Here is an 18,010-nt window from a genome sequence, read left to right on the forward strand (position 1 = left end):
GTGTGTGCTCACGCATGTGTATCTTCCTCCCTTCCACCTCCCCCCACCCCCAGCCATCTAGTTCCCATCCCAGTAAGGAGCCTTTATGACCAATTTCTTATCTATCCTTCCAGAAATATTCCACATGTAGAAGAACAAACTCACTTGTTTGTTTACACAAGCGTTGCATACAATATATGTTAATTTACACCTTGCTCCATAACTTGACCTGTCAGGATTCACTCTGTTTTAAAGATCTATCTCATTCTTAGTACTGGCTGCGTAAAGTCCTTCAGGTGGCCGTACCAGAGCGCAGTTAACCAGGTCCCTACTGCTAGCTTTGGGTTTGTTTCCAGTCCTTTGCTGTTACAAACCATGTTGCCATAAATGCCTTTGCAATATGTCATTTCCAGCGTATCTGTTGGCCAGATTCCCAGAAGAGGAATCACTGGCACTGAAAAGAGGTAGATGCCAAATTTCTAAAGGAAAAAGCTGAGCAGTTTGAAAGCTAAATATGAATATACAGAAACACAGAAAATTATTTAAGTGTAAAATCTGTAGTAGTGCACTCCTTTAGTACACCCTCTGTGCGAGCCACTGCTGTGTATATTAATTCTAATTTTCGTAGCAACCCTAGGAGGTAGTAAGGGGTCTTAGCACCCAGTTTCAACATGTGGTGGTGGGGGGGTGTGGTTCCCCCCACGGCACCAAGCAGTTCACCGACACTAGCTGGGGCTCTGGGAATTCAGCTCAATTCTGACATTATCTACCGGGAGAAAGCATCAGAGCCTGCAAGTCAGGGGTTCAGTCCTCCGAGATGGCATATCCCCCCATGCCATTTGCAACTCCAGGGTGTCACTGGGCTCCTGACTGACCAGCTGCAGGTAGGAGGTTCCAATGACCCCTTCTTTGAGTTCAGTTAATTTGCTAGAGCGGCTCGCAGAACTCAGAGAAACAATTTATTTCTAGATTACTAGTTTCCAAGAGCTGTGCAGGGCTTCTGTGCCCTAAGCGTGCCATTCTTCCTGTACCTTCACATATTCACCAACCCAGAAACTCTCTGAACACCATCCTTTCAGGTTTCTATGGAGGCTTCATTACATAGGCACAATTGATTAAATCATTGGCCATTGGTGACTGGTTCAGCCTCCAGCCCCTCTTCCTTCCCCTGAAATCACTGGGTGGGACTGAGAGTTCCAACCCTCCATTCTTGGTTGGTGCCCCTGGGTAACCAGACTCCATCATTAGGTGCTTTCCAAAAGTCACCTCCTTATCATAAACGCAGGTGTGGTGGGAAGGGGCTTGTTATGAATATCAAGACACCTGTTTCGTTTTTATGACCTGAAGTGATTTCAGGAACTGGAGACAAGAGACTGAATATTGTAACAAAAGGTTCTCCCATTGCTCTTATCACTCAGGAAATTCCAAGAGTTTTGGAAACCATGAGACAGGAACCATGAATGAAGATCAAATATATATGAGAAATATATTTTGGTCATCTGAGTGACCCTCAAGTTGACCCTTAAATAACAGGTGTTTGACCTGCACGGGTCCCCTGATACACGGGTTTTTTTCAAGAGATAAAGTACAGTAGTGGGAATGTATTTTCTCTTCTTTATGGTTTTCAATAACATTTCCTTTTCTCTAGCTTAGTTGATTGAAAGAATACAGTATATAGTACAAATAACATACAAAATATGTGCTGATCAACTGCTTATATTGTCAGTAAAGCTTCTGATCAATATAGGCTATTAGTAGTTGAGTTTGTGGGGAGTCAGAAGTGATACTTGGATTTTTTACTGTATGGGGGTTGATGCACCTAACCCCTGCCTTGTTCAAGGGTCAGCTGTATTTCTTATAAATCACAATCTCATGATAGACATAGTCTCTTTTTTTAATTTTTTAAATGTTTTTATTTATTTTTGAGAGAGAGAGAGAGAGAGAGAGAGAGAGTGGGGGAGGGGCAGAGAGAGGGAGACACAGAATCCAAAGCAGGCTCCAGGCTCTAAGCTGTCCGCACAGAGCCCGATTGCAGGGCTCAAACTCACGAACTGCGAGATCATGACCTGAGCCGAAGCTGGACGCTTAACTGAATATTCCCGTGGGCCTTTGGACTGAAGGCCTCAGTTTCTCACTCCTGTTGGCCAGAGGCCGCCCTCAGTTCCTTGCCACTGGATGTCCCCGTCAATGCCAGCAAGAGAAGCTGCTAGCAAGAGAGAAGTCACTGTCTTCTAGAAACGAATCACCTTTCCCAAGTTTTTTTATTTAGGAGCCTAAGTCCAGCCCATGCACGAGGGGAGGGGATTAGACAAGGGTGTGAGTGCCAGGGGCCCTCTGAGAAATCTGCCTGCCACACTCATTGTTCTGAAGAAGAGACGGATGCACAGAGAAGTTAAGCAATTTTTCCAGGCCACACAGCCTCGTGTGTGAGTCAGGTTCAATCCCAGGCAGTGTGATTGCAGGTTCCACACTCTCAAGCGCTGTGCCCCACAACTGAATCATTACTGTGTTCACGGCCCTGTTAAAAGCTGGGTTGTGCACAGGGAGCTCAGTGGATTCATGGTGCTGCAGCTTTAATATTACTGCTTTTATAATTTATAAAATTGGCTTTCAAACCTGGTGTAAACATTTTAAAAAGGAAGTTTCTCTGTGCTGCTCCAAAGGTCTATCTGCCAGCCCATGCAGAAGAGGCCACCCTGCCGGCAGCCAGGTTCCAGATTGGACTGCAGGACCCAGTCTTTTCTGGGGGAGGGGTGCAAGACCCAGGTCCCCTCCCTGTCATTTCACTAGTTACCAAAGTGCAGCCACATCTCAGCCATACATAATCAGCCAGCAGTCCCCAGGCCTCGATGGACTAGCCTTTCTCTGGGGAAGTAGGGTTCTCACCGCCAGTAACTGCTGGCCCTGGGCCCTCTCGGAGGGGCACAGGGACTCAGGGCCTCACACTGCCCCTGGGGAAGAGGCTGGGTGGTGGCCGCTGTGCCCTCCTGGAACGTGGGCTTGAACGGAGGCAGCACAGCGGACACGTGGGCCAGCAAAGGCTCTGGTGCCAGACGGCCCTGGACGCAGTTCCAGCTGGCCCTGGCACTTCGAGCTACGAGCCTCAGGCAAATGACTTCCTGAGCCTGCGTTTCTTCCCCACCTGCCCTCCCCCCCCCAAAAGTGAGTTGTCTTTGAGGATGACAGGAGATCACACAAGTTGTTTTAGTTTCCTGTTGCTGCCATAACAGATTTCCACAGATTTGGGGCCTTAAAACAACACAGATTTATTCATTTACACTTCTGGAGGTCGAAGTCTGAAATCCGTCTCACCACACTACAGCCAAGGTCAGCACAGCTAATTCCTTCTCGAGGCTCCAGGGGAGAATCCAATTCCTTGGCTTTTCAGCTTCCAGTGGCTGCCCCATTCCTCACCTCATGGCCCCTCCATTTTCACATCACACCGCTCCAGTCTCTGCTTTTTTTTTTTAAGGTTATTTATTTATTTTGAGAGAGAGAGAGAGAGAGCGCAGAAGGGGCAGAGAGAGGGAGAGAAGGAATGGGGCTCGAACCCGTGAACCGGGAGATCATGACCTGAGCCGAAATCAAGACTCGGACGCTTAACTGGCTGAGCCACCCAGGCACCTCTCTCTTTTTTTTTCATGTCCAGTCTCTGCTGCTGTCATCACCTCGCCTTCTCTCCTGCCATCCCACCTCCCTCTGCCTCCTCTTATAAGGACACTCGTGATCACCTTTAGGGCCTCCCTGGATAATCCGGGATAATCCCCACATCTCAAGATCCTTAATCACATCTGCAAAGCTCCTTTTGCCATATAAGGTCACGTTCACAGCTTCCAGGGATTAGGACGGGGATATCCTTGGGCCATTATTCAGCTGACCACATAGGTCAAATGTCTGGCACATAGCACTCAGTAAACAGCAACTCTTACTACTTTGCCTCTGCCTTCTAGGCTGGGGGCGGGGTCACACACACCTGCTGGCATGCGGACAGAGGAGGCCTTCTTTCAGCAGGGGAGAAGGGTCGCTATAAAACGTGATCTGGGGGGGCCCTGGGTGGCTCCGTGGGTCGAGCATCTCTTGGTTTCTGCTCAGGTCATGATCTCACAGCTCGTGGGTTCGAGCCTCCATCGGGCTCCGCCCTGATGTGTGGAGGAACCTGGTTGGGATTCTCTCTCGCTCTGCCCCTCCCCGGCTTGTGCTATCTTTCTTTCTCACAAAATAAATAAATTAAAAAAAAAAACAAAACAAAACATAACGTGATCCGCAAGACCTCACGTCCACGGCCTGGGGATTCCAGGCTGGGTTTCCAAGGCAGGGGTATATTCTCTGGGGCCCTGAGGAGGTGGCAGCTGTAGCTGCCCACTTCACCTGGAACAAAATCACTTTATGGAAAAATTTCAGACTCTTGCATAGAGCCTCCACTTCAAAATGCTTTGTTACATTAATTCACTCTATAATCCCAACAACCCAATGAAGTGAGGGCTATTCATGACCCCATTTTACGGATGGAAAAATCAAAGCACAGAAAATTTAGTAAGTCATCCACATTCCTACAACTGTGCTCCTACCCACCTTAAAATACCAAAACGTTGATGGCATTTTTTTCTTTTAAAAAAGAAAACCTGCTGATTTTCAGAACTTTTCTACAATGAAGTCATGCCGTTTTATACCCTTTAAAATTTTTTTTAAATCTTTATTTGAGAAAGAGAGAGAGAGAGAGAGCAGAGAGAGAGGGAGACACAGAATCTGAAACAGGCTCCAGGCTCTGAGATGTCAGCACAGAGTCCAACGCGAGGCTCGAACTCACGAACCATGAGATCATGACTTGAGCCGAAGTCGGAGGCTTAACCGCCTGAGCCACCCAGGCACCCCTGTACCTTTTATTTTTTTTATATAATATAAAAGTAACAAAAGACAAATTATGAACACGTAACACGGCGGATGGGCTTTCTCCTACTCTGTTGACTTCTGTTTGCTTTGCTATCAGGACTTTTCAGTCTTGTCTGTCTCTCCTACCAGACTCGATTTCCTTTCCTTCTGGCTCAACACTCATTTTAATAGCAATGAGCAAGTGAGTTAGGCTCTCTGTGACTCCGTTTTCTCATTTGTACAATGGTGGTAGTACCTAACTCAACAGGCAGCATGAACCCTTAGGTCATTTCCCATTTTTCTTATTAGAAGCAATGCGTATGTATAGATCTGCACATCAGCACGAAAACTGGGAAACTCTTAGAAGAAAATACAGGAGTAAGCCTTTGTGACCATAAGTTAGACAAAGCCTTCTTGAATCTGACACCCAAAGCACACGCAACAAAAGAAAAAACAAAAACAAAACAGATACACTGGACTGCATTAAACTTAAAGACCTTTATGCTGCAGAGGATGATATCAAGAAAGTGGAAAGACGAGCCGCAGGACGGAAAAATATTTGCAATACATGACTGGCACCATATCTGATAAGGGACTATATCTAGACTGTATAAGGAACTTTAATTACTCAATAATAAAATAGACAAAAACCCAATTTAAAAAAGACAAAGGATCCAAAGAGACATTTCTCCTGAGAAGATCCACAAATGGCCGCGAAGCCTGTGAGTAGATGCTCAACGTCATTAGCCATCAGGAAAATGCAGGTGGACATTTCCCCAACGGCTAATGATGCCTCCATCACCATCACCACTGTCACCACCACCTCACAAACCACTACTATGAATAAAATTTAAAAGATGGGTATAATAACAAGTGTTAGCGAAGATGTGGAGAAATGGGAGCCCTCCTATGTTCCGGGGAGGATGTAAAATGGTGCAGCCACTGTGGAACCAGCCTGACGGTTCCTCAGCCGGAACATGGACTTAACACATGACCCAGAAACTCTGCTCCTCGGTGGGCACCCATGACACATGAAAACCTACAGACACACAAAAACTGGTACACCAGTGTCCATACCGGCATTATTCACAGCAGGCAGAAGCGGAAACAACCCGAATGTCCATCAGCTAAAGAACAGGTAAACTCAATACAGTTGTTGCACACGGTAAAATAACATTTGTTGGTAGAAAGGATTGAAGTATGGGGGCGCCTGGGTGGCTCAGTCAGTTGAGCGTCCAACTCTTGATTTCGGCTCAAGTCATGATTCCAGGGTTGTGGGATCAAGCCCTGTGTTGGGCTCTGTGCTAAGTGTGGAGCCTGCTTGGGATTCTCTCTCTCTCTCTCTCTCTCTCTCTCTCTCTGTCTCTGTATGTGTGTGTGTGTGTGTTTGTCCCTGCACCACTCACATATGCTCTCTCTCTCTCAAAAATAAAATTAAAAAGAAGAAAGGATTAAAGTAGGGACACAGGTACAGAATGGGTGAATCTTGGAACAGTGTTCAGAGGACATATCCTTCCACAAGAATGCATATTTACATCCCGATTTATTGGCAGTCCATAGAATTCTGGAAGAGAAATGCTGGGAAGCATTGTTATAATAGTTACAAAAACCATGATAATGAAAGCTAGTGTTTGTTAAATGCTCCGTCTATGCTCATTTCAGACTCTCAGTAATTTTGTGAAGTATTATTATCCCTATTTCACAGTTGAGGAAACTGAGACCGGTGAGCAAAGGTCAGATACCTCTAGTGTGATGGTGCTATTATTTAGACTGGAGCTTCTGCCCTTAACCCCTCTGGTGAGGGGGGCTTCCCGGAGGGACTTCGCCCCATTTGCCAAATGAAGTCCTGGGGCTGGGGTGGAGAGGGGAGGAAGCTCCCTCCTCTGTCAAGACTCGCTGACCATGCCCCTGCCTACATACTTGGGGGCTTCCTTCCAGGCAGCTCTCTGGATGGTGTTTGGACACCCCAGCTGTGGTTCCTCTCTGTGATTACTCTGACCATGATTGTTCTGGAGGAAGTGGCCACGGCCAGCCAGAGCTGTGGGCGAGGGGCTATTTTGGGAGAGGGCAGGGCAGTGGCATCTGAAGCATCCCCCGCCACAGGAAGACACTTGGCAGCATTGTCCCTGCCGGCCACCTCTGTGGCCTCCAGAGAGGCTGGCAGAGGTTTGAGCTGGAGACTCATTATCTGCCTCTGTCCTGCAGGCATACCAGAGGTTTTTTGTTCTGAAGTTTTTTTTTTTCATTTTAAAAATGAAAAAAGTTTTAATTTTTTTTTTTTAAACAACTCAGCGGCACGTGGTACATCCAGGATTTTTAGGCTTCTCCAAAAAAGTGTGCTTATTTATTTTATTAACAAGCACTGTATGAACTTCCTGCGTCCGGGTCACTGCTCTAAGGGCCAGATGACTGTCCGTTCATTTACTTCTTACATCATTTCTGCCTGGTAGTTGCTGTTATTATCCCCATTTTACAGATGAGGAGACCGGGGTTCAGGGAGCTCAGACTTGCCAAAGATTGGTTGCAAGGGGGCAGTGCTAGGACCCCTCACCCAAGCTACCTAGCTGGAGTTTCTCTCTTCTTAGCGGCTCTCCCCAGCAGTTTAGAGGCTTTGCTCTGCATCTCTCTTCATCCATTGGTTTGCAGGGCTGTTGTGTGGTTGGCTTGGCATGGCTGCGTTAGGCTCAGGTGGCTGCTTGGTCCTATTGATCCCCATCTCTGGGCCCAGCACATGGAGGACCTGGCCCAGAGTTACTGGCAAGTGGCAGGGTGGGGGGGTGGGGGGCGGGAAGCTTGGTGTAATGGGTAAGAGCTCGGGCTGATTGACTTTCTAGCTGTGTGACCTTGAGAAAGTGACTCCACCTCTCTGAGGTCATTTGTGTAAAGCAGCCGTAGCACAGAGCTGGGCACAAGGGAGTCAACAAATAACAGATGTTAATAGTGTTAAAAGTAGTCATAGAAGAGACAGTTGTTGAGTGAATGCATTAAAACAGGGGTCAGTAAACCTTTTCTGTAAAAGAGCAGATGGTAAATAGTTTTGGCCTTGCAGGTCACACAGTCTCTGTGGCAACTGCTTAACTCTAGACAATGTGTCAACACATGGGTGTGGCTGGGTTCCAATAAAACATTATATGGACACTGAACTCTGAATTTCATGTAATTTTCATGTGTCAGAAAATATCACTCTTGTTTTGTTTTGTTTTTTCAACCATTCAAAAATATACAAACCAGTCTCTGTTCACGGGCAGCACTGGCTGGCCCGCTGCTGCAGTTTGCCGACCCCCCTGCACTAGAGCGTGAGCTCTGCAAGGGGTTTTTAGATGCTTGGTTTGCTCTTAGATCCACAGTACCCAGAATGGCGCCTAGCACTCAGTAGGCACTCCAGAAAGTTATATTAAGTGAATGAATCAATATATAGAAGTGGGTTTTGAGCTGGCCCTTTAAGACTAGGAGGGTGGACAGAGGGGAAGGAGCCTTCCAGGTGGGGGAACAGCCTGAACGAAGGCACAGAGTTGGGGATAATTCCAGCAGGTATCCCCCTTGGTCCATGAAGCCATCGATGCCTGGTGGAGACGACCGGGCAGCAAAGCTGACTTGTAGCCAGCAGTTAGGGAGCTAGGAGTGAGGAGAAGGAGCTGGGGTGCGGGGGATGCTCTCAGAAGCACTTCTGTTGGGTTATCGCCCTGCCCCTGTCCCAGAACCACCAGCCTTATTTTTAACCCCGCTGACGAAAGATAATCCCAATGAAATCAAGAAGAGTGACTGATCCCTGCCCCTCCCCCTGCCCCAGTTTCTGCTGGTTCCCTTTCCCGTAGGTCAGAGCCATCCTTGGAGACCCTCCCCTAGCGGTCTCAGCCCAGACACAGTGAGTGGTCACAGGAGAAGAAACAGGTCCAGCATTTCCTTAGCAGGACCTGAACCCAGAGAAGGGATCCTGGTGCTTAAGGAGAAGCACTCAAGCAAGGCTCCCGGAGAGTTGAGCAGGCTGGGAGCTGCCCAGCATAGAGCTGGTTTCTCCGTCTGCCTACCAGCACATGCTTCTTAGACTTCAGTGAGCAGTGGAAGCCTCTGGAGCACTTCTAAAACACAGGTTCCTGGGCTCCTCACCCTGAAGTTCTGACTCAGTAGGTCTGGGATGGAGCCCGCGAACCTGCATTTCTGATGAGCTCCCAGGTGATGAGGGGCCAGGAGGGTGATGGGCCACACTGTGAGTGGCCCTGACCTACAAGAGCCTCTGGGCAACAGCAGGCTCCCCGCCCTCACCCTGTGAGCTGCCAGGGCTGCGCTGAGACGGCAGCTGGTGATACGCTCATCACGACGGCCTCAGCGGAGGATCTGGAGAGGCTGGAAGGCTGTGCTAAGTGCCTTGGGCTTTATTTTGAGCGTGGTAGGAAGCCTTGCAAAGATTTTAAGCAAGAGTTGAGGCCTCTGGACGTCTGGATTAAGCCAGCCCACGATGCCACTGTGATCAGTTGTAGGGAGCACACGGGGGCTTTGAGGAGCAGTGACGCAAGGAGGGAGAGGCTGTGGATGCTGGAGCTTTCGCAGGACTAGGAGAGGGGACTTGGTGAGTGATGGCCGTGGCTGCCGCAAGGAGCCGAGGAGGAGGGCGTGGGAGAACACGGGAGTGCCTGGCTTGAAGGGTGGCAGCCATTCCTGAGACCAGAGACCAAGGGGGTCAGCCGGCCAGACTGATGGACATGGGAAAGAGCAGCGAGCTTCCTGTGAACACAGCAGCCCTCACTGCCTTGGGCCGTGTGGCCGCCCCTTTCTCAACCCTTGTCTGGCTGCTCTGGGGGGTGTCCACGGTTGATCTCCCCAGATCTTCTGGGGCTCTATGTGCAGGCTGCCTGTCTGGCCTTAGGAGGAGTCCTGCAGCACAGCTTCCCAGGGCACCAAGGAAACAAGCAAGCACCATCCAGCTTGCGTTACCAAAAAAGGACATTTTCTCTGTTTGAAGGTTTGCCCAGCACTTCCCCTCCTCCCCCGACCTGGGGTTTCAGGTTGCCAGGGAAGTGTTTCTGGAAAGTTTAGGAGTTTGAGTCACATGCATTCGTGCGCAGGCAAATATGAACCTGGGATATGCATGTACCACACTCAGTTTTGATGTCATAAACCTCATCTCCCTCCTTCTTCTCCTTCATCACCTCCTCCTCCACCATCACCTCCACCACCACCATCACCACCATTACTGCCACCTCCACTCAGTCACATCGTGGCCTAAACGCTTTCATATGTTGCCTCTTAAATCATGAGTTTTCACAGCAACTCCAAGAGGGGGAAATTATTATCTCCATTGTACAAATGAAGAAACTGAGACACAGAGAGGCAGAGCAACTCACCCAAGGTCCTGGAGTCACGGTGGGATCAGGACTAGGGTGAAGTGATCAAGGTCGTGCAAAGTGCAGGGTCTGATCCAGTCTTTATCTAAATTTTGTTCACAACTTGTTCATCAAGGATTTTTTGGCATTATTTTTGACTTTTAAAATATTGCTTTAAAACATTGTTTTCTCTTGCTTGCTGAGTTTTTGGCATCCTCCTAAGTTTCAGCCCCAGCCTTGGCAGCATCCGAACTGGAATCCAAAGCTGTGCTCTTGACCGTTCCCTGTGCTGCCCCTCCACGCATACCTGTGCACATGCGTGAGTTCATTTAAGTGTTCATTTTCTTTAAACTCTATGCCCAATGTGAGGCTCGAACTCGCAACCCCTAGATCAAGGGTCATAGGCTCTACTGACCAAGTCAGCCAGACATCCCATATTTAGGTATTCTTTTGTCAGTAAAGAATTTTTTTTTTTAATTTTTAAAAAATGTTTATTTATTATTGTGAGACAGAGACAGAGCGTGAGCAGGGGAAGGGCAGAGAGAAAGGGAGACACAGAATCTGAAGCAGGTTCCAGGCTCTGAGCTGTCAGCACAGAGCCTGATGCGGGGCTTGAGCTCACAAACTGCGAGGTCATGACCTGAGCCAAAGTCGGACGCTTAACCGACCGAGCCATCCAGGCGCCCCTGTCAGTATAAACACTATTGTGGCAAGGTGGCAAGGGCAGGGCTTGGAAATCACAGGGTTCTGGGTTTGAACTCCACTGTTCCCTACTGGGTGAGCAGACAGCCTGCAGTTAAAGGCACAGACCCTGGATCCCAGAATGTCTCGGTTCGAAATCTTGCTCTGTCACTTCCTGGCTATATAAGTTTGCCTTAGTTCCTTAAAGGCTTGTGCCCTGGATTTCTCCTCAGTAAAGAGGGGTGGTGGTATTAATATCTGCTACCCAGTGTTATTGGGGGATCAAATGAGTTGGTTTCTATAAAGCCCGTGGCATGTGGTAGATGCTTTGTAAGTATTAACTATTATTTTGCATCCTTGAGAAGATACCTCTCTGAGCCTCAGTTTCCCCATGTGTAAAGTGCAAACAGTAAAAACTACCTCCCAGACATTTTCAGGATTGAAGGGGATAACGTAGGTAAAGGGCCTGTCCTCCCTTATTCCAGGCCCAATTCTATATACTGGAGATTGAGATGCAAAGACACACGTCAGCTCCCTGAGGTGTGTCTCATCAGCAGATGTGGACACTCATTTGTTTAGTTCTCCAAAGCACTGAGCTCTTTCTCTTTCTCAGGGCCTTTGCACATGCTCTTTCTTCTTTCTTCCTTGTTGTGCCCACTTCTCCTGTTATGGGTCTAATTTATGTTTTTCTTCATCTCAGTAAATGTCACATTCTCAAAGAAACCTTCCCTGGTCCCACATCTGTCACCGATCCATTTGTCTTCCTGCTCTAGAATTTTTTTTTTTTTTTTTTTTTTGTATATGTGCTGTACCTTTTCTATATTTTCATGGCACTTCCTTCGTGGCACTTCTCACAACAGCAGTTAAGTTCTTTTTATTTAACTGCATTGTATTAAATACGTTTTGTTGTTTTGTTTACCTCCTTCCTGCCTCCCTTGGCTGTGAGGGCAGGGACAGGGCTGGTCTTATCCTCAGGTCTCTGTCCTCAGTGCCCCGGGGTGGCACGTGTTCCAGAGTAGTGCTTGAGCACGAGCGCTGGGCCTTATTGCCTGGGTTCAAATTCCTAGCTCCTGCACTTAAGGACCCTGAGACCCAGGGCAAATTATTTAACCTGTCTGTGCCTCAGTTTCCTTTTCTGTAAAATAGGGAAAATAATAACAGCACCAGCTCCCTAAGGCATCATGATGATTACATAAGATAATCTTGATAATTCCTTCAGAACTGTGTCTGGCCCACAATGGAGTTGTTATTTTAGTAGGTGCTTCTGGCTAGACTAACAGCTGAAAGGAACATCTTCCAGATCTCAGGGGTTAACACAATAAACATTTAAGGCTTCTTTAAATGTTCCACACTGAATGTTTAAATGTAATGGCTAAATGTTCCACATTCCACAGTGTGGGACTGTGGGAAGGGAACTTCGCATTATCTATAATCATCTCTGGACCTCGGTTCCTTCCACTGTGTCTCTTAACATGGGGTTCACAGCGGGTTCTGTGGATGGAATTCAGGGAGTCTGTGAACCTGGATGCTGTCTTAGGTGAGATTCCCTAGAAGCAGAATCTGAGGTGGGGATTCTTGAGCAGATTATTTTTTTTAAGTGTTTATTTATTTTGAGAGAGAGAGCGTGTGTGCATACGCGAGCCGGGGAGGGGCACAGGGAGAGGGAAAAAGAGAATCCCAAGCACGCTCTGTGCTGTCAGCACCGAGCCCGACATGGGGCTCCATCTCAAGAACTGTGAGATATGATCTGAACCGAGATCAAGAGTTGGATGCTTAACCAACTGAGTCACCCAGGTGCCTCATGAGCAGATGATTTTTTGAGGGGATGCTTTCAGGAGAGGGGAGGGTGACAGAAACAGAGTAGGGTAGGGAACCCAACAAGGATGTAATCTTACCTGCAGTCCCGCCTCAGCCTGACCCCACGGCAGGGGGTGGGGGAGTGTTCTGTGGCTACCACAGAGTTGGTTCCTCCTGGGTCAAGAGGGGCCTGGTGGGTGTCATCGGTCATTAGTTGTGAGCCGCTTGGTTGGAGTGGGTGGCGATTTGACCTCCGGAGCAATGTGGCTTCTGTTGGGTGCAATTTTCTAGGACAGTAATGAGCCATTAGCAGCCTATACAGGAGCTAGGGGTGGGTGCCTTTGCCCAGCGAAGGGATCTGGGCAGAGCGCCAGAAGTTTCTACAACAGACGGGAAAATTATCTTATTTTTACTAACTTCTAACTGAAATTTAGCATTTGCTTCAAATTATGGAGGTAGGCAAAAAACCATAGTAGTACTAGAAATATCTGTGACTTGGGGCACCTGGGTGGCTTAGTCGGTTAAGCATCCAACTTTGGCTTAGGTCATGATCTCATGGTCCATGAGTGTGAGTTCCGTGTTGGGCTCTGTGCTGACAGCTCAGAGCCTGGAGCCTCCTTCCGATTCTGTGTCTCCCTCTCTCTCTGCCCCTCCTCCTCTTGCACTCTCTCTGTCTCAAAAATAAAAATAAAAAATGAAGAAATATATGTGACTTTGTCACTGGCATAAATCACATATACTTTCACATTACATTATTATTGTTGCAGATATCTTCTTTTAAAAAGGGATTTTATTTTTTTTTTTAAGTAATTTCTGCTCCCAGTGTGGGGCTTGAACTCACAACCCAGAGATCAAGAGTCACACGCTCCACTGACTGAGCCAGTGCCCCTACTGCAGATATCTTTGAAATACCCTTTATGCTAATCTATACTTTAAAATGAGTGTAGTTAATACGCTTGCTAGATATTTTGTTCAATGTGTTAATGAGGAAGGACCCAGACATTATATTACAAATTTGTTCCTTTAAGTATTTCGGTAACAGTGTGTCAGTATAATTGCGTCCCTTTGTAATCCTATGTATTTTATGCATTTTAAAACATTATTCTGAGGAGGAGCCCATAAGTATCACCAGATGCCAAAGGGGTCTGGGACCCAAAAGAAGTTAATTTCCCTGTTTTGGAGTGTTGGCTTTTCCTCCATCCAACCAGCACCAGGGCAAAAGGAGAGGATGTAGATTGCAGAAGAAGTTTTCATGGGCCCAGCCTGGAAACAGCATATGTCATGTCTTCCCACAGTGCGTTGGCCAGAACTCAGTTGCCTGACCACACTGATCGCAAGAGACATGTGGCCTATCTGTGTGCTCAGAAAGAAGAGGGAATGGTCTAGGGAGTGCACAGCAGTCTGGGCCACAGTGTTCAATACATATTCATTGACAGCCCGAGTGAATGAATGCTCTGGCCAGCCTATCTTTTGTGGGCAGAGGCCTGGTTTTCTGGAGGGATTCTGAGTCTCTACCATGTTGTCTCCGTAGGACAAGCCACGCCAAGGCCAAAGCTGAGGCAGCGGAACAGGCCGCCGTGGCTGCCAACCAGGAGTCCAGCATTGCCCGCACTTTGGCCAGGGAGCTGGCTCCAGACTTCTACCAGCCAGGTAGGGCCACCCAGGGAGGGGACGGGCAGGACAGGGTGAGGGGAGGCCCCCAGGGTTGGACCATTTTTCTTTTTGTTTGTTTGCTGGAAAGCTGAGATACCCAGGTGGGTTCACAAATGTCTGTGAGTCCAAGAACGGGGGATTGTGAAAGCATGGGATAGAGTGACACCCGGGGACTCTTGCTGAGGTTGTGGTGGGGAATCAGAGGCTCCCAGCTGCACATTGGCCCCACTCCTGGCTGCCTCCTCTCTCTGCTTCAGGCAGGGCAGTTGAGCTGATGAAGCGTGGTGAAGGGAGAGGTCTCTGTGGAGGAGGAGGCGTTAAGCCCTCCCACTCTTGCGCATCACTTTCAGTTTAATCGAGTGCTGCCTGTGTGTCAGGCACTGTGCTGGGCTCTGGGGTACAAAGCCGGGATCCAGAATCTAGAGGAGCATTGAATCCTGAAGACAGCATACCAGTGCATGAGGCATGTATTCACGTCCTGACTCCACTGCTGACCAGCTCAGAGACCTTGTTCAATTCCTTCACCTCTGTAAACCTGTTTTCTGATCTGTAAAATGGGAGTAAGAATAATACTTTTTGGGCAGCAGATTAAATGCACGTCAGGTGAAGAGCACACGGCCTAGTCCATGGCAAGCTCTCAATCAATAACTGTTGGTGTTGGCTGTCATCTCCCTTTCATGATTAAATTCCACACAGCGTACGTTCTGTGTGGTTGGAACGGGGGCTCTGGGAGCTCATAGGGAGCACATAACCCAGGGAGTTACATCTCCAGGCGGGGCGGTGTTAGAGAAGGCTGCCCTCGGATCAGTGGGTCTCAAACGTCACAGAACACTGGGCCCACCCCGAGGTTTTGATTCGGTAGGTCTGGAATAGAGCCCATGAATGTGATTTTCTAACAAGGATTGGGAAGTGCCAGTGCTGCTCGTTTGGGACCACTCGTTGAGAATCACTGCACCATGTAGTGCTGTGTGGGACCGGCACATCAAGAGGAAGGGACTGTGGGCGCAAAGGCACAGAAACGGAAAGGAGTGGCAGGCGAGGAAGCTAGATGGTAAAACAAGCAGCAGAGGTGGTGGGAAATGCGGCTGCGGAGTAAGGATTCTGCAGCCCCTGACTCAGATACAGACTTGGCGCCTGGGCAGAGCAGTGGGAGCCCAGGGGGTGGGTGGGCGACCGTTCTCCGCATTGAAGGGCTTTATGGCAAGTGGCACGATTAAACTTGTATTTTCTGAATGTTATTCTGGCTGTAGCAAGGAGACCACTGGGGACTGGCTGGGGGACCTTGGAGCCCAGACTTGTAAGTTGCCTCCCGTCACAGCGCTCCCCCTGCTGGTCCCAGGAAGAACGACACCTCCCAGCCCCAATTTCACCTGTGCCAGGTCCTGAGCTTTGCATTTTACATGCATTTTTCAATTAATGCTTGCATTAGTATTTGTACTACAAGTACTTAATAACTACAAGTACTTAATACTTGCATTAGTATTTGTGAAATAGGTATGATTAGGCCATTTTTCAGATAAGGGAGTGGAAAGAAACCAGTGCCACAGTTAAGAACATAAACTCTGGAGCCATTCGGACTGGGTCTGGGCCTGCCTCTGCCCTTTGTCAGCCTGGTGACTTGGGGCAAGCGATGCCACCTCTCCGAGCCTCCCTTTCTTTCATCTGTAAAAATGAGGCTAATAGCACAGAGCTCATAGCGTTGTTAAAACACCTCAACAAGCTACTGTTTGGAAATTGCTTGGCACACTGCTGGGCACAGGCCAGGTGGTAGGAAGCTGCTGGCTGAGTAAATAAAGGAGGCTGGGGTTAAATGGCTTGCCCAGGGTCGTCATTATTGGGACCAGGGTTCGAGGCCAGCCTCGCCGGTTGTTCCCGGCAGGTCCGGAGTATCAGAAGCGTCGGCTGCTGCAGGAGATCCTGGAGAACTCGGAGAGCCTGCTCGAGCCCCCGGAGCGGGGCCCAGGGGCCGCGGGCCCCCAGCAGCAGACCCGCGAGAGCCCGCAGCTGCACGAGAACGAGCCCCCCGGGCCCGAGGGCGGCCCCCCGTCGCCGGCCGGGACGCCCCCGCAGCCCAAGCGGCCCCGCCCGGGGGCCACCAAGGACCGCCCGGCGAGCCCGGGCGCCTGGAACGGGGAGCCGGGCGCCGAGGGCGCGGGCCGCCGCAGCCCCACGCGGCCGGCCACCGATCACATGGCCATCGAGGCGCTGCAGCCGCCGCCCGCGCCGTCGCGCGAGCCCGAGGTGGCGCTGTACCGGGGCTACCACAGCTACGCCGTGCGCACCGCGCCGCCCGCGCCGCCGCCCTTCGAGGACGAGCCCGAGCCCGAGGCCTCCGGGCCCGACTCCGCGCCGCCGTCGCCGGCCGCCGCCCCAGTGCGGGCCCCCGAGCCCGCGCCCAACTCCCCCGCCAAGCTGGAGCCCAAGCCCATCGTCCCCAAAGCCGAGCCCAAGGCCAAGGCCCGCAAGACTGAGGCCCGAGGGCTGACCAAGGCGGGGGCCAAGAAGAAGGCTCGGAAGGAGGCGGCGCAGGCAGCGGAGGCCGAGGTGGAGGTGGAGGAGGTGAGTGAAGCTTGTGGCAGAAGGAGGTGTCCCATGTCGGGTCCCCCAGGGTGGCTGGGCTCCAGGAGGGATTCCAGTGAGGATGATTTGGGGATGGGAAGGGTGAGCGCACAGAATAGGACAGGGAAATCCCCAGCAGGGATGTGGGCTTAGTCAAGTGTAGCCTGATCCCTGGAGGCATGGGGAAGGTAACTTTCACTGCAGAGTCCCGCACCTTGGGGCAGGGGACAGGCCTTTCCCTCTGGTCCCTCTGGTCAGAGGCAGTGCTTTGGGGAAGGGGGTGCTGGGAGCCCTAGGCAGCTGGGGATGGGCAGGGAGTGAGTGCATCTGCGGGACCAGGGCTATCTGAGCTGAGCACCAGCAGCATCTGCTACAGGGTGTAGCAGGGAGGGCTTCCTGGCAGTGGAGGAAGGGCCCAGTAGGGCTTATGAGAAGGGGCTGGGAGCTGCAAACTCAGGGACCAGAATGAAGCTAGGTCTGTGGGACCCATGGATGCGGCCCAGGGGGGATTCGCAGAAAGGAAGGCGTGTTCCTGGCTTCCAGTTCCAGTGCTGCCCACTGTTGTGCTTTGCGACCTGGACCCTAAATGGTTTGGTTAATCATTTCCCAGAATCCTTCCAGCCCTGATGGTCTGCTGTCCAGTTGCCCGACACAGCAGTGAGCAAAATGCGGGGTGCTCAGAGGAGGGTTCTTCCGAAGGTTCCTGTTCCTCTGTCCAGCTTTGTAGGGACTTGGGCAGGGGGTGTTTCAGAGGCCATGGGAACTCAGGCAGCTTCTCTCCACTGCTCCCAGGTCCCCAACACTGTCCTCATCTGCATGGTGATCCTGCTTAACATCGGCCTGGCCATCCTCTTCGTTCACCTCCTGACCTGACCCTTGTCTAACAGGTGGGTCTACCAGGGGGTGGGAGCCTGTGGAGAGCTCTCGGCACCAGGGTGATGGAGGAGGGAAGTTGCCTACTGGGCATCTGTCCTGCGGCTCATTGAGGCCCATCCCCCAACAGAGGCAGGGACCTAGAGTGTGGATTTGATAGATGGTGCCTTCCCCAATACAACACACACACACACACACCTCGTTATCTCAACATGTGCAGAGCACCTGCTCCCTGTCAGGTGAGCACTGGGGGTTTCACTCACTCACTTGTTCATTAA

The 18,010-nt window shown here is 50.1% G+C and overlaps 1 protein-coding gene across 1 annotated transcript in view; it reads left to right on the forward strand.

The window, feature by feature from the left end:
* JPH2 (junctophilin 2) overlaps positions 1–18,010 on the forward strand; it is a 69,742-nt gene that overhangs the window by 49,132 nt on the left and 2,600 nt on the right. Inside the window, exons 3-5 of the mRNA XM_043602324.1 lie at positions 14,179–14,297; positions 16,180–16,859; positions 17,652–17,746. Coding sequence (XP_043458259.1) covers positions 14,179–14,297; positions 16,180–16,859; positions 17,652–17,732 — 880 coding nt within the window. The 3' untranslated portion in view covers positions 17,733–17,746. The remainder of the gene's footprint in view (positions 1–14,178; positions 14,298–16,179; positions 16,860–17,651; positions 17,747–18,010) is intronic.

Source organism: Prionailurus bengalensis, chromosome A3, assembly GCF_016509475.1.
Source record: "Prionailurus bengalensis isolate Pbe53 chromosome A3, Fcat_Pben_1.1_paternal_pri, whole genome shotgun sequence".
Lineage (NCBI taxonomy): Eukaryota > Metazoa > Chordata > Mammalia > Carnivora > Felidae > Prionailurus > Prionailurus bengalensis.